Below are 17510 nucleotides of genomic sequence, written 5' to 3'. Positions count from 1 at the left end.
AAATAATCTAAACTATCAACCACGTTCACTCGAGATATAGTTATTCACATTCCATTCATAAATCGCAAAAAGAATCAAAGAGCTGATAGCTCTGAAGTGGAAGAAGGTGAATAAAAAGTAACTTGAATTACCATAAAAGCAGTCCCACTTACCCAGGCTGCTTTGTTCCATTATTGTTAAAATGTATTTTTTTCTTCAAACAAGAAAAGGTCATAAGTACATGGATTTCCCATCCGTACAATCATTTTCTATGTTCAGTTGACTATGAAAATTAGGTAAAATCTTTAATTTGGCAGTAAAATTAAGAAGATCATATCAAGAGGAACACATAAGTTTCAAGTTGATTGGATTTCAACTTCATCAAAAACTACCTCGACCATAAACTTTATAACCAGAAGCAGGACGGACGGACAGACTAGAAAACATATTGCCCATAAATGGAGCTTAAAAATAGTAAGACTTGTTACATACCCGCCAACTTTTGAAAGTTCCCATATGGGTTTTTAAAGGTTATCATTTTTAGCGACGTATTTTGCAAGATCTGGATTGTTTAGAAAAAGTGTCATATTTGTATGATGAACTTACATGCCTTTTCCTTAAGTCTGTTTGCATGATTCTACTTATATATTAAATCGGTAGAAAAAATATACATGAAGCTATGAGACCAGGGTTTATTTTCCAGATTAAGAATATTAGATGCTTGTTGAAATTTCCAATTTTGAATAATGCACAAAGATGGACCTTTAACAGGTTGGGAACAACACTCCAAATGAGGGTAACCTAACTGGAAGATCATCACAACCCACTGTAAAAAATGAGCACAAATAAGTCATTTATATTCATATTATTTGATGAAACTTTTCCCCAAGAACTATGCATCTATTAAGTACTGAATGGTCAAAACATCATGTTTTTTATCGACATAAATTTTGTCGTAAATGTGACCAAATGATGTAGAAATTGTGTTTTTTCTTCAAATTTCCATCAAATTGTAATGTTTATAGTTCCCTTATTGACTCTCTATTTGAATAAAATAAAATAATAAGAAGAATCTGTTTCTTGTTTTGTTTTGTTTTTGACAAATGATTGTTCACTGCTTGCAAATAAATCATTATATTTATATATCTTATCTGTATATATTTTTGTTCATGTCTCCATCTCCTTATCATTTATAAATGTTTAGACAAATAAGAAAGAAATAAGCTCCACATGTATATTTGCAACATCGTAAATTAATTAAAAAAATAACACACACTAACACTAGTACTGCATGGATTTTAAGCATTATGAAAGTCATATTTGTAGAAAGCTTAAAAAGACTTAAAAACAATGTAAAGTATCTTGCTATTTCTTAGCTTACACAATAAAATCTAATATATACTATCATTTACAAATTTAAATTTCAAGATTTTACTAGGAATTAGTCTATTAATCTGACTACTAGACCTTTTATTAGTCTAGTTGTACATATTGTATGTTAACTTCTCATCATTAATTCAAATCAAATTAAATCAAATCATTTTATTGGTGTAAAATCCAAATATTGGATTGTTACCAGGACAAACATGACAATCATTACAAAGATATAAAATATAAATTTAAACAACATTCATATTCTTATAATAGATATAGGAAGATGTGGTGTGAGTGCCAATGAGACAACTCTCCATCATATATTTAAATGGTAAGGAGGTTTAGAAACAAATTTATCATATAAACTTCAATGTAATCCTTGAAAGGAGGTCTAGATTGTTAAAATAATTTATAAATTTAATTTTTTTATTTCGATTTGTCCAAAATCATTTAAATTCATTTAATCAAAATCATTTTATGATTATTTGATTAAAATATTAATCATTTATAGTCTTTTTACAATTTACACTTTTAAAAGCAAAATAACTGAAAACAGGCTAAAACAAAGGGAAGTAACAAAAAAGTATTTCAATATTCCCAATACACATCGTTTTGATAACACAACGGCAGTTAGCCGGAGGTAAACATCGTTGATTTCCAGCATGTTTGACACCCAAGCTGTCAAGTGAAGCCATATAATTATACATCTTCTTTGATGTTCAGGTAAAATTTAACACAGGTGTCAATTACACCCGTACAGTAGTAAGAAATGATCAAATATGGCGTCTGAAAACTGCAAATTCGTAACTTCAAGGGCGAACTTGTAAACAGGGCGAGTTGTCCCAATACCAAATTCACGCATGCGTAATACAAATATCTACAGTTAAAACATCCTGTTACAAGTAAACAAATAACGTTCATGTGGATGAGATGAAATCTAATAATTTACATAAATAAAAGATCCATATTTACGATAGTGATTGTTTTACAATCATGATTTACAAATTAAATGATTCAGATGCCTAATCATGTGTAATCAAAGCGCGAAAGCGCTGTAAAGGCAGTTAATTACAGGTTGTGTGTATTTCTAGTCCAGTTATATCATTATCTTCCATAGAACAGAGGTGGTTTGTAGAATTTAAGATTTAGAGTTCTTTTGTACCTAGTTCACCTATATCTAGTCTACTGTTTACAGTATATTTTCTGTGCCTCCCATGAAATGCATTTTTAGCCATGGCCTTGTCAGTTTGCTTTAAATTTATGAGTTTGACTGTCCCTTTGGTGTCTTTCGTCCCTCTTCTTTAGACATAATATAAGAACTTTTCCTTTTCAATATAAATAGACTATTTTTAATTATTGATTGTATACACATATTTTATGACTCCCATAAAAAATAGTTCACAAAGATTGACTATTCTCTGTACTGTGTGTATAGCAAGGACATCAAGTAACATAATGGTATATGTACATAGTAACATGTCAACTTTTTTGATGACCATACCTGTCAACTGTCAGTATTTGCAGAGTATTTCCCCCATCGAGCTAAAGGCTCCCAAATGGAAATTTTGTGAGAGCAATTTTGTCGACTATTTTAAGGAAAACAATTAATTCAACAATGGCTATGAGCTTGTTAATGCACGAAGAAGCCAAAAACCACATTGGAATATATTTGAAGGGAATCCATGACAAATCGCCCCACTTTTTCACTAACTCGCCTCACTTTAAAAACAAGAGTGCACACACTGAAATGTCTCGCCTTCTTTACTAATCATTGATATTCTGTTGATAGTCCTAATAAAAAAGCGTTATTACAACTGTCACATAATCTTAACATAAACCAAGAAAACTAAACATTGACCTTTGAACCATGAAAATGAGGTCAAGGTCAGATAAACCATGCCAGGTAGGCATGTACAGCTTACAATTCTTCCATACAACAAATAATATTGACTAATTGCTTATAGTTTAAGAAAAACAGACCAAAACACAAAAGCTTAACACTGAGCAATGAACCGTAAAAAATGAGATCAAGGTCAAATAAAACCTGTGCGACTGACATGTAAATCATGAAATATTTCCATACACCAAATATAGTTGACCTATTGCATAAAGTATTAGAAAAAAAGGCCAAAACTCAAGAACTTAACTTAAACCACTGAACCATGAAAATGAGGTCAAGGTCATATGACACCTACCAGGTAGACCTGTACACCTTACAACCAAGCCATACACAAAATATAGGAGACCTATTGCAAACAGTATAAGAAAAACAGACCAAAACACAAATCTTAACTATAACCACTAAACCATGAAAATGAGGTCAAGGTCAGATGACACCTGCCAGTTGGACATGTACACCTTACAGTGCTTCCATACACCGAATATACTAGACCTATTGCTTATAGTATCTCAGATATGGACTTGACCACCAAAACTTAACCTTGTTCGCTGATCCATGAAATGAGGTCGAGGTCAAGTGAAAACTTGCAAGGTACGCACATACCAAATATAGTTATCCAATTACTTACATGTATAATAAGAGAGAATTTAACATTACAAAAAATTTTAACTTTTTTTTCAAGTAGTCACTGAAGCATGAAAATGAGGTCAAGGACATTGGACATGTGACTGACGGAATCTTCGTAACATGAGGCAACCATATACAAAGTATGAAGCATCCAGGACTCCCACCTTCTAAAATATAAAGCTTTTAAGAACTGAGCTAACATCACCGCAGCCGTATCACTATCCCTGTCGAGCTTTCTGCGACAAAAGTCGCAGACTCGACAAAAAAACTGTCCCAACCTGGATTACCAAATCACCCCACTTGTGAACTGTGTTAAATCCCTTTAATATTACTCCTGCCAACTGGTCCCATCTAATGGAAATGGGTGAAATCTAGATAAATATATTATTAACCAGGATGAATTAAGTAATGCCAACTCGCCCCACTTATGGAAAAAGATGTTATTCCATTGAATATAAGTTAAATTCCTTATATTGCATTTTGATACATTTAACTGGTTACTTTTCAATTGTTATGCAAATAACTAAGCTTCAAAACTTAGTAATTCTTCAACAATCAGTTTTTTTTTAGAATTATATTAATCTCAGTATATATCAATAATAGTAATTAAATTAATTTTCGGTTTGTTTGTATTCTGTGTAGATTAGTTTTCATTAAAGTGGTGCGAGTTTTTATTTTTAATTGTATATATATTAATCTAAATATTACTGTTTTTTTATAAGTAGGGCGAGTTGGCAGGAGTAATATTAAACATGATTTGACCAATTTCACATGTGGGGCGATTTGATAAATCAATTTGTGGCGTTTTTTTAAAAAGTGGGGCGATTAGCCAGTGGGGCAACTTGTCCTGCTTCCATTTGAAGGCCCCCTTGAAGGTTTTGTATGACTATATGGACCATCTTTCACGTAAAACCCCCATGTGCATTTTGAAAAGTTGGCAGATATGTTTCTAACTCCAGGCAAAATCTACCGGTATGAATGAAAAAGAAAATTTCAATTAAGGCTATGTGGCCATAACAGCTGTCTCATTAGCATTTTAACCACTTCCCATATTTGCAATTAAAACAATAGAAGAAAATTATTTAATGCAAAAACAAAACTTGCTTGTAAATATGAAATTCTCTTTTATACGGTATGAGTTTTTCTCATTGTTTGAGATTGTACAGTAGTACCTGTAACTGCTTATTCCTATTTCTTATTCACTTTTGCTTGATAAACTCACTAAATATCAAATACATTGTACCACATCTCCTTATTTTTATAAGCATTCCAATAACATGAACAATTGTAATTCAATTCTATATACCAAAGCAAAATGAACTGCACCACTTTCATTCACTAGTATGCATCTTTTGGCAAAATACAAGTTCTTAAATGACACAATATATATTTATTGATAGAAGAATATATTTATTGATAAAAGAATAAAATTTAGTATACAACTCTTAAACAAGTATAAAAAAAAGCACAGCTGTGTCATAACTTGTGAAATCTGTGCTGAAAACATAGACATTGGTTTTTGAGTAATTCCATATGTGAAGCTCAACATTAGCTTGTCAGTTGGTGGTGGACAGTTAAATATATAGTTCCTTTCTGTAGGCTAGGATGAATGACTTTTCAGGAAAACCAATTTCACAAATCAAAACTTTCCTCTAGATTTCTCCTACAATATTCATCCAGTTTAGTTCTTTTGTTTTAATTGGACACCGTCCTGATTTTTAATTTTGCAAACCATTCAGTCTCTTGCTTGCAAATGGAGCATGAAAATAGGATGGGTATGGCAGTAGACAAGTCTCTTTAAAGTGGGTTTGTGCCCTGAAAAAAAAGTTTTATAACCCAGGGGTGTGGAAATGCTATGCCCGACTCGTACATTTGAACAACCGGACAAGTAATTATTTTTGTCTTGGTTGCCCGTGGACAAGTAAAAAAATACACAAGACAAAGTTCCAATCCAACAAAAACATAAAATTAATTTCAAAACGTAAAGAGATGTTTAATTTATGTAAGAGAAACAAATGTTCAGCAAGTAAAAACATCAATGTTCATGACGATAAATATTACATGATACCGGAAATAGATCGATTACCAAAATAAATAAAATAAGTATGCGAACCCGAGTCGCGTAACATTGCATTGGCTTTGTCCATTGACCCGGGATCGTCGATTAGGTTTTATCCGTCATTTGCCGGAAGTGTCATTTTGGCGGGAAATCATGTACACATACACACGTAGATTGGCTGGTACCCGATCGTAATGTTACACATCACATATATCAAATAGCTAATACCCGGAACGTAGTACCGGAAACCAGGATAAAACGTGGACAACATACATAACTAGAACCGAAATTGAAAACGCTTTACGGTTTCTCGTTCATAAACCGAATTCCGCTTTGAATTATAGAAGATGCAATATTAATCATGTTCAGTCGACTTTTCATTGTTATATCAACGTCTGAACTAATTAAAGAATCTTTAGATGTCAGATAACACTCGAAATTGACCCGACCTCTTTCCACACGGAATACACATAATGATAGTTTGTAGTCAGGTTGACTGCTTATAATGCAAAATACACACTAATAACAAGTTCTAAAAAACGAACAATCCACACTGATCGTTTCTTTAGTCCCCAATGTAAATGAAAGAAACAAAAACCATATTATACCATAAAAAGAAGAGGAGAAATTCGAACAATTCCGGATCTATTTCTGGCCAAAAGACCCCCTGCAAAGATTGCGTATGAAAAGATGAACCTCATGACTTAAAAGTCAGGCCTTAAAGCACTGCCTTTAAAAATCGGTGTAAGGAATCTAAGTTGTTTTGAAATTGTAATGCACGAAATGAATGCGGAATACAGAGACTCAATGCCAAGGGTCGGCCCCTTAAGTCTTCAGAAGACTTGACGTCTTCTTCCACTAAAAACCACTACTGACCTACCTTTTAAGTGATTGCACTGTGATAATCCTGACCTTCACATTTTCCAAGACTATTTTCAATGGTGGAATCCGCCATTGTTTTTTCCGGAAGTGTTCCCCTGGAGTTCAATTTCATAACATTTGCATAAAGCGCGGGAAACCGTATCACATCAATGAAAAGAACATTTCAGGAAACTGCGTAAATGACGAATTTCACATGTAAACAAATGATCCTCATAGAAACGAAGATGGCGGAATTACAATGGAAAACATTCTGGAAAATGTGAAGGTCAGGATTATTACAGTGCGATCACTTAAAAGGTAGGTCAGTAGTGGTTTTTCTTTTTGCGATTTATGAATGGAATGAGAAAAACTATATCTCGAGAGAACGCGGTTGATAGTTTAGATTATTTTTACCGATAACCGCTACGAATTTTAGCTGACGGCGACTATAGATATATGCAATCAGAATGTTAACTTACAACTCTGTGGGTTTTAGAACTGTATAATGAAGTGAGGAGAAAGTGGATTTTGGAGTCGAAGGGGAACCACTCTGTATCTATCCTGGCGTCGTGGCTTCGTTCCTCGTAACATTCTTGTTCATCATTATCCTCTACAGCTTCATCTTCTTCTTCTTCTTCTTCGAAATCTTGATCGTCATTATATGTACCGTAACTGGTTTGACATTCTACTGTCGCACCATCTACGATCATGGGCTGAGTACTTGCGCTATCCGTGCACAAGTCATTCTCGTTGATTTCACACTCACAGTTAATCTGGTTTGAAAAATTTAGTACCCTCAGATGTCGATCTGATGCCAAATGCCGGTGATAATTTGCACTTTTCCCTGTTACGTATCCACAACAATCACACTTAAAACTACCCGGTGTCTCAAATTTTGACGTCCGATTGCGAGACATGTCAGCGGCTTCATTGACAACCATCAACATCGATGAAACGCTTTAGTATAATCAACGAAATCGCATCTCTTTGAAACGTATACGTAACCCGGTTTATACATGACGTCATAATACAGACGACAGTTCTGTCAAAATTATTACAGTTCTGTCAAAGACGCCAAACATCAAAGGAAAGACTGAAGAAAGACAAGGAGATTAAAGAACGACAGATTAGACTTCAAAGTCATGTTTCAGGTATAAAAAAAACACACAATGCCATACAATGAACTAGAAATTTTAAATACATTTAAATATTCTACTTTTGAGGGGGGATAGGAACTTTATCGGGACTCCGGGATCGGGTGTTTTTAAGCTCGGGATTTTGGGATTGACTCTTTAGGGATCCGGTAATTCTTGTTTTCGAATTTCGGGACGTCAGGATTACTTTATTTAAATTCGGGACCTCGGGATTTCGTGTTTTTAAGCCCGGAATTTCGGGATCAGGACCCCTCCTATCCCCCCTCTACTTTTGCTACGATTTTTAATTTGGTAAAAATTTATTAACAAGTGGACACAGTTGTAGGTGAGGTTATAGTGGTGGAAAAGACAACAAGTATTACAGGCGAAAAATTTTAGAAACATTTGTTGCACTGCCTGACAAACATGTGTTGCAGTAATGGACTTATCTTTTATTGTCTGGGAAAAGGGGGGGACCTGGTCAAAATACTGGGGGTGTCATTTTTTCTGTATGTGGAAAAGGGGGGTTCAAATCTGTTTATAAATTCAAAGTGGGAGGATCAAGTTTTTATACACATGAAAATAAGTATTTTACAAACTTCAAGAGACAAAATGTGTAGAAAATTACAAGTTAAATCAAAATATATTTTAAACATTTATATACAAGTAAGACATCACAAAAGGTGAGGTAGGAAGCTGCAGCTTTATCATCCAAATAAATAATTCAGTCATTATACATGTATTTTACTCACTTTGATCACTATATTAAATTAAAAAGCCTTACAACCAAACTTTATTTAAATTAGCTTATTTGTTTGATAGAAATTAAATATCAATCAAAACGAAATTTACAGCCATTTGGGCATTTTTTTTTCCAAACATACAAATCAGGCAATTTTATGAAAAGAACATAGTGTACAGCAATACATGATTAAATATTTATCTACTCTGCATTTGAATATTGATACACATTGATAATAATTCTGATCACAATGCATTCTTTTGTTTTCATAACAAGATCCCTTTGGGTCATTTTTTACCTCTAACTCCCTCAAGCTTTTTGGGCTAATATAGAATAAGAAAAAGGTTACTATCACACATTCGTTAGTGAAATGTGACAATAAATGAGTTTTTGAATTGTCAAGCTGAAAACATGAACTATCTATATATAAAAGTTTAGGGACTCAATTGACAAAAAGCTTAAGTTTAAGCATCATTTATATGATAGATTCCTGTTAATAAATAATGTGTTGTTCCTGTTGTTACTGTTTCAAAAAATTATTTTTTGAGTTACTTAGGATAAAGATTTCTTTTAAAGCACAATATTAGCAAATTAGAAAAAAAGTCAGAAGAAAATACTAATTTTAGCACTGGCTTGCTCTACATACTTATATTCATGGAAAAGGCCTTATGGAATAGCCCTATTACAAAACAATTTCCCCTCAAATATGTTTTCATTTGCAATATTTTTTGTAGATTTACATGTTGTATGTAAATAGAGGGGGGTGGGGTCATTTAAAAAAAAAATGTTTTTACCTTGGGGATCAAATAAAAATAGTGAAATATTATTTGGGGGTCAAGAAATTTTATATGTTTGATTTCAAAATGACCAGCCCTCCTCCCAGGTAAATAATGATAAGTCCATAAAAGAAAGTATTTGAATAAAGTTTTTTATTAACTCACAAATAGACATTTTAATATGTCACTAGTGTAATTTTCTGAAAACAGAATTAGATAATTAAAAAGCAGAGTTTCAGTAAGGCAATGCTGGTAATTAGTTAAAAACTTAAATTTAACAACACAATGTGTACATAGCCTTTCAATCAAAATGGAGAGAATCAAAACTATAAGAACAAATCATTAAAAGCAACAACAAATTTTTTTTTTTAGTTTTAAAAAGAATTAATTTTTAACAGGACAGCCAAGATAGCAATGCTAATGGTATTGGTGAATTAGGTTCACAGCAGGACCTTTTTGATGACTTGGTAGCACCACTCCCTAACCTACCAAATGGTCACTTTTGTTGTGAAGGGTGCAAATGCAACTCTTTGTTGTTGAAAGAAATAGGTATGTTATGTTTTTGAATCTATATATATATCTCTAATTATGTTGAAATGTATAACTACAAGTTTTAAAATTTAATATCTTGGATTTCTCTTAGAAGTGTTTCCATCCAAACTTGCACTGTTTTATAGACCCATTGGTACAACCTGCCTGATTTTTTTAAAAATTAATCAAATTAATTATGCAATGTATTGGAACCTACTTCTAGTGAAAAACTTGTTGCAAATTGTCAAAACAGGGGAGATAACTCATGAAACTACAAAAAACTATAAAGTACTAAGCCATGTAAATGAATTAAAAAATAAATGGGCACTGTATGATACTTACTAATTAAGCCTGCACTTATTAGATTAATATAATATAAATATATATTGTGTAAGTAGACATTTCCTTTTACTTTGAATTTCCTGTAGTAAAGATACTAAAGAATAAATTATTTTACCAATTATTTTACCATATGATAAATGCTGAATATCTTTCTTTGCTTGCTTGTCTATTTAAAAAGGCATGCAATGATGAAATATAGATAATTTCTTTAGTAAAATGCATATATTTATTTTAATTTTATACTTTACATTTAATTTTTTATTATCATTTTTTTTAAAGTACCTGAATCATTTTGTGAATGTGACATCAAGACCTTAAAATACATGTTTATAGCTTTCTATTTATTTTTTTTAACTTATAACTATTACAGTAAAAGAGTTAAAAGATTTGAAGAAATGTGTAAACACAACAGCAGCAGCAAAACCTGGAAGGTCTTTTACCTGCATTGAAAAGACAGATATGGAGGTAACTATTGAGAAAATTTTAAAAATATGATACAATGTGTAAGAATTATAGCTGCAGTCGGTCAATGTAATCAATATAATAGATCTTTTATGTCTCATGATCAGCAAATCACTGAATTTATCTTTGCTCAACATATTTACAGTTGACTCTTGTGAGCACCAATATTCCCAGTATTGAAACTATAGTATGCATTCTTAAATTTATGGTAAAGTAATTATAAGTCCTAATCTACAATATGAGACAGAAATCTTTGATCCTGTTTTTTGTCATTATTATGCCCAAGTAGTAACAGAGATCATTAAGTAATACCCATCGGCCGGTTTGTCCAGTCTGTCCGTCCTCTCCATAAAAAAATGGTTGTTGTTCTCTCATTTTAGTTTGCCTTAACCAAATATTGTAAAACTGAAATAAAATGCATACTACCACAAAACAAAGATCATGGTTAAAATTGGGTGTCATCACTTTATTCCTTCATAAGCCCCTTTATTAGCCTAGACAATTGCTAATTTTTTTTTTCCATTCTATATATAGCTTTAGTTTGCCTCTACCAAATGTTTTAAAACTTACTGTAAATACAATGCACATTACCACAAAATATAATCATATATCAAGTTTTAAATTGAGTGGCAAAACTTTTACCATATATTAGTTATGCCCCTTTATATATGTAAAAATCTCTCAATCTGTTTCTGTTCTCCAACTGTACTTTGCTGCCACCAAATGCAATGAAATTTATTCTCTTGCTGGACCCGGGAAATGACAAAAAAATGAGAATTGTTTACGTACATTGTGTAAACGGTATACTTAAATCTGACAAAACAGTAAGCGGAATCCTGCTAAATTATCATAAGGCCAAATTAGACATATTCTCCATTTTTTCACTTTCATTTATAAATGACAGACCTCTATCATTGCACTTAGATTGTACCTTATAATGATAGCTTTTGCTGGTTATAAGCAAAATCAGCAGTGACATGTGTATATCATTAAAAAGTTCAAAAGAATGATCCGGTAAAAAGAAAAACTAAATGTAAATCGACATAGAATGAGCTATAACTTGACTAAACATGATGATTCAAATAAAATTAAGATCTTATCATAAATATAAAGGGAGACAGAAACTTAGAAGACTGAGACTACTGATGCTTTTCCTTTTTGTAGAGACCATTGACAGATTACCTGAAAAGCCGGTTCCCAAAGAACCCATTTTTGGCAGACCCAGACACAGAGTTAAAAGTAAGATTTATTAGCAATGAATAAATACATATGCATGTTTAAACCAAGAATTAATAGTCATCTGCCTTTTATTTTCAGAGGGAATGTTCAGTCTCTCCATTTATATGGAAATGCACATGTTCAGCATTACTGATGACTTTCCCTTTATTGATTTTCATGAAAAAGTGTCTCAAAAAATCACTGCTTCATTCTATATTTTATATTTGGCAATTTGGCACCAAGTTCTATGTAGGCATGACAATTGCAAATCAATTAATTTTTTAAAAAGAATGGCAATCAACAACAGATGTTTGTGTCAGCTGAATACTGCAAACTCACAGTTTATAATTCCTGATGTTTGGTAAATTAATACAGCATGTCATGTATAAACATGCCTCATTGGCACTCACACCACATTCTTCCTATATCTATTTATGATTCTGATCAACTTGAAAAATAGAGAGGCTGATTACACACTTCTCTTGCTTGAAGGACTGAATCGTACTAGCAATATAAAATTTAAAAAAAACAACATATAAATTCAATGGCATTATTATTAAACTGGACAAAAATACAAGAAATATGAAAATTCAGTGTTTCAATAACAATTTCTAGATTTGATAATGCATGTACCAAGTCAGGAATATGACAGTTCTTGACCATTTGTTTTTGATGAGTTTAGTTATTTGATTTTGACATGTGATTATGGACTTTTTGAATTGACTTTCCTCTAATTAAAAAAGTATTAAAAGTATTTTTGTGATTTTACTTTTTTCTGATTGAATTAATATCATATTAAATGGTTTATTTTGAATAAAGATGAAAATATAACTTATATATTGCATGCTTGTTTTTATTTCAGGCCAAATTAATGTCTTTAAAGAGGAGACTTGCTCCAGAGGCAGACTACCAAGAAGTTCTTAGAGCAGGAGTGAGGTTCAGCACCCGGAAAATGGTTGACTTTAGGTCTCAAACCAAAAACAAGGTAACAATGAAATTTATGAGAGTGTTAGAAGAATGACATACAAGCATTGTAATTCAGGGCTTGTCTTTTTATGATGTGTTACTTATTTGTTTTTCGTTCTTTTTTTGTACATGATTTATGCCATCAGTTTTCTAGTTTGAAATGTTTTACACTTGTAATTTGCTGGCCTTTTATAGCTTAATTTGCTTATTTTTGAAGGCAGTATGGTGACTTATAGTTATTAATTTCTGTGTCATTTGATCTCTTGTGGAAAGTTTTGTTATTGACAATCATACCAAATGTTCTGTTTTATACTAGGTGTTGTCCTATAACTATTATCTTGATTTACAGTTTTAAAGATACATAATAAATGTATATCTTTAAAATGTATATAAACTGTATATATATATAGAATAACCATACATTGTCTCGAAATATCCATGTCATTTGTACAAGGCTTAGAAACAGGTAGAAAGTGAGGCTGTGCTGAGCATTTCTACCTGTTTCGAGCCATGTACAAATAACCGATTGACAATGTATGGTTATTCTTTATATACTGCAACTCTTATAAGTGTTCTAAATGAAGTATTTAGGGTAAAAACCATAATTTTTAAAATTTGAAGCGGACGACGTAAAATTTCCACGAACTGGTATGTTTTATTGACTTCATAAATAAAACTCTACGGAAACGCATTGTCAACGTCATAAAAAAGGTGATATACGGTCAGTGTCTGTATATCACATATGAATATACAGTCAATGCAATTTGACTGCTCAAATAGCACAGCTGCAGTTTATATATAGTCAAAAGTGGTATTCAAATGTACATTTTTAAAGATGTATATAAACTGCAACTCTGTAAAAATGCACATTTTTTAATTTGTATAAGCTTTATAGATTCTACCACTGCATACAATATCTATTCAGTTTATATATAGGTTTTAAGATGTACAGTTTATATACAGCTTTACTACGGTACAGTTTTGATATACAGCTATTCAGATGCACATTTTTTATGCATCTTTAGAATTTTTTTCCAAAGGTCTTCAGTCTATTCAAGTTTAAGTTAGGTTCGGTTCCACTAATTTTTTTTGAATATACAGGCTTTGGACTTCGATGAGTTGTTGAAAATCAAAGTTTAATACAGGCATTTTTCAAAAACGCCTTCAGACATTGGGCTGATTTTTGGATTGTAAGTTAACTATGATGAGGACATGGACAACATTTTTTTTGGAAAATAAATCAGAGAAATGTTTAGACTAATACAGGACATAAAAATCACATGTATTTTCATGATTTACTCATGCTTAAAATAAAATTTAGAATTGAATTAAAGAAATAATGACTTTTAATTTATATTTTTTCTTTCTCCTAGCTACCATCAAAAATGTGGTGCCCCCTTTAAAATAACCATGTAGATATGTGCACCACATTTTAGATGCTATTTCTTATATAGACCAAATTTTTGTTAAATTATTCCTTAAGAAACATAAGTTGCTTACATGTATGATGTAAACCTATCGTGATGTTTGAATTATTTTTTAGATGCTATCAAGAAATGAATCAGCAGACTTAGGCTGTAAAAGTCTGAAGGACTTGGGAAAAGCTCTCTTTTCCAGGTTTCAATGCCAAGATGAAGAAGCTGTTGAGAATATGACAGTTGCTTTAGTAAGTACATAAATCAGTATTTAAAAAAAAAGATATTTATTATCATATATTAAAAATATAGTCCCCACACAATCACATGTATGGATTAATGGTAATCGCATAAAATACTTATTATGATTATCATTTATAGCTGTAAGAATTCTCAAAATCAATCACTTAAGAGTTAAGCAACTTTTCACATCATTTTGCAGATAAACCCAATTTGTGTTGGTAAAACATTAGTTATGAGTAGGTTAGATATACTAAAAAAATGAAATACAAGATAGTTTACTGCATACCTAATAATCTATTGAGCTGGCTGTTTGCTTACCAGTATATAAATACAATGATGTAACCTTAATATATATAGATTCATTACCTGGGTGAAACACTAAGAACAATTTAATTTTTAATCATAATGTGCACACCTTTAAAATATATATGCATATTGGTATCTTCTTTGTAGAAAATCAAGTCAAAGCCTTTCTAACCTGGGAAAGTACAGACCTTAGGATATAAAATAATTGTATAAACTCTTATTTGATTCTTTAAATTTCCATTTGATATTTGGCATGTTGAACATGATTAGGAGGAGTTGTAATTGTGTTAGCAATTTTTATGTCTGTCCTATGTCAACCTCCTTTGTTACTGTTAAGAAACTTTTAAACCAATGGGGCACTGAAAATGTGTGCATTAAACACCAGATTTGTATAAACATACTATATTATTGATCTTTGATAATATTTCAGAGAGCATTCAGCTATGAAAAGAAGCAGCTAAAAAAGCAGTCTGGGGAGCCCTTGGAGGATTACTGGACAGCCTTCAAGGGTTTCCTGGGCGATATCCTAGATAATCAGGACAAGGAAAAATGGGCCCAGTTGAAAGACAGAGAAATCAAAAGAATTGAAAGATATATTAAGTATGTAATATAAATATAATTTACACTTTTGCTAGCTTGTGACATATTATGTATGCAAAGATGTCATATTATTTCAATATTCTACTTTGTCATCATCATTACCAAGCAATACATACTCTCTTAAAAATATTAGATAAGATTTATTCCATAAGAAAATATAAGGAAAGGTTATACATGTATATGTATTCGGTTCCTGTAATTCAAAGTCACAATCATTTGGAAATAACTTTATTTGGATATAAAGATTTTATTGAAGTAACAATTTAAGTCACATCCCTAAGACATCTTGTATGAGATATATGTCAAGGTTTAAGTACACAATCAGAAACTTTTAAACTGTTAGGTCTTCAGAAAAATAAGTCTTAGGCAGGCAAATTTTGGAATAATTTATATGAAAAGATCATTATATTTTTTACCATATATTATTATTTCTATAATATTAGGATCAGACTCTACATCATACTTTACTGGTTAAAAAAATACTTGGAAAGAAGAGTATGTGTATACATATAATGCTTGAGCTTAAGTATTTCATTATACATCTTATTTTTATTGTGAAAAGAACTAAATTGTCTAAATTAATCAAAATTGAGGGTTTATTCTATTTTAGTCTACTTAAAAGATAACTTTATTGTATTTTAAGCTCTAAGGACTTACAATCAGTAGTTTTTACTGTCAAATTTAGTTTACCTAGGAATGGGTAGACATACTCAAAGCTTTAAATAAATTTTAGTATAAAATCTTCATTAAAGAAAATTCTGGGAAAAAGATGTTATCTTCTTATTTTGGTCCCTTCACTAGGTGACGTCATTATACATGCTTCTGTCCTCAAACTAGACACCAGGTGTTTTCTGGCTTCTGTGCCGCTTAAGCATGTATAAAATTTGATAAAGATAAGATTTATAGGTGCAACATGTGATTTTTTTGTAGAAATTACATGTCAATACATTCAGCAATTCTAAATGTTGGCTTCCTTAGTTACTGACAGGGATATAGAGAATTTTACACTAACTGTCATCAAATCAGAACCATTGATACAAAATGATTGCATTAGAATTAAATATAACTCTTTGTATTCTTCATTGATAGAATAACTTTATTTAAATGTGTCCTGTATAAATAAAAGAATTCTTTTTTTTTTTACAGATAAAGATGGATAGACATGTTCAACTTGATGGAGTGGTCAGGGGAAACACAATATATAAAGAACACTATTAATGTTATGATTTTTTTGTTTATATATTTCTTTCTTTATATGTAATATAAGTATATTTTTGTAATTAATTGTTGTTATTTTTTTCTTATCAATTTAGTGGTTGGCAATTTGGAAGAAAGAATTAAGCATCTTAATTGAAAAAGTATAAGACAGAAAGGGAAAGTTTGTTGGTATGTTGTACAGGTACACCTCTATCAAGGTTAGACGGTGGATTTGTGCATTAAAACCAGTTTAACCCCACCACATTTTGTATGTGCCTGTACGTAATCGTTAGTTTATTGTTTGCTTTGTTACATATGTAATTTTTGGTTAGAAAAGTTGGACATAAATTAGGCTGTTTACTTTCTGGTTTGTATTGTTTTAAAACCTTCTTAAAAAGAATTGGCATCTTGTGCAGGTACTTTTCCATACTGTGATTGGTTTGTGTCAAAACTGATGGCCATACAATACGACTTAAACATACATACATACATATTAAAAATCAACTAAAATGAAATATTCATCAGTACATAAATCTTTTGCAAAAAAAAATTGAGACTCGAACACAACCATAATTGTACTTGGAGTTAACTAAGGTGCCCTGGATATTATTTAAAACCTGTGATGATTTTCTTGTTCTTCATTTAAGAGACCAACAACATTTGGATGCAAAGAAAGTAGATATAGAATAGAAGTATGAACACATGGTCAAGACTAAGAAGAATGTTAAATAAGCTCAAATCCTGTGAAATATGTGGGATTTCAGAGGCTGAATTCACTT

The 17510-nt window shown here is 31.5% G+C and overlaps 2 protein-coding genes across 5 annotated transcripts in view; one reads left to right on the top strand and one right to left on the bottom strand.

The window, feature by feature from the left end:
* The window catches only part of LOC134693154 (uncharacterized), a 30328-nt gene extending 22581 nt beyond the window's left edge, over positions 1-7747 (bottom strand). For all 3 annotated transcript variants that reach the window (XR_010102346.1, XM_063553861.1, XM_063553862.1), the window contains exon 1: positions 7280-7747. Coding sequence is in view for 2 of the 3 variants with exons in the window: in XM_063553861.1 (XP_063409931.1) it covers positions 7280-7747 (468 nt within the window). In the remaining variant the exon portion in view is untranslated. The remainder of the gene's footprint in view (positions 1-7279) is intronic.
* Positions 7748-7826: 79 nt separating this feature from the next.
* LOC134693155 (uncharacterized) lies at positions 7827-16814 on the top strand. 2 transcript variants are annotated; one of them, XM_063553863.1, is made up of 8 exons: positions 7827-7951; positions 9850-10000; positions 10695-10789; positions 11951-12025; positions 12867-12989; positions 14514-14636; positions 15365-15534; positions 16681-16814. In XM_063553863.1, the coding sequence occupies exons 1-8, from the start codon at positions 7943-7945 to the stop codon at positions 16682-16684; spliced, it is 750 nt and encodes a 249-aa protein (XP_063409933.1). In that variant the 5' UTR covers positions 7827-7942; the 3' UTR covers positions 16685-16814. The 2 variants fall into 2 exon arrangements, with proteins under 2 accessions (XP_063409933.1, XP_063409934.1); XM_063553864.1 differs by lacking the exon at positions 15365-15534.
* The last annotated feature ends 696 nt before the right edge of the window (positions 16815-17510 follow it).

The sequence above is a fragment of the Mytilus trossulus genome, chromosome 12, assembly GCF_036588685.1.
Source record: "Mytilus trossulus isolate FHL-02 chromosome 12, PNRI_Mtr1.1.1.hap1, whole genome shotgun sequence".
Taxonomy (NCBI): Eukaryota; Metazoa; Mollusca; class Bivalvia; order Mytilida; family Mytilidae; genus Mytilus; species Mytilus trossulus.
The sequence above is the reverse complement of the archived record's forward strand: the minus strand, read 5'-3'. Positions and strand labels throughout refer to the sequence as shown.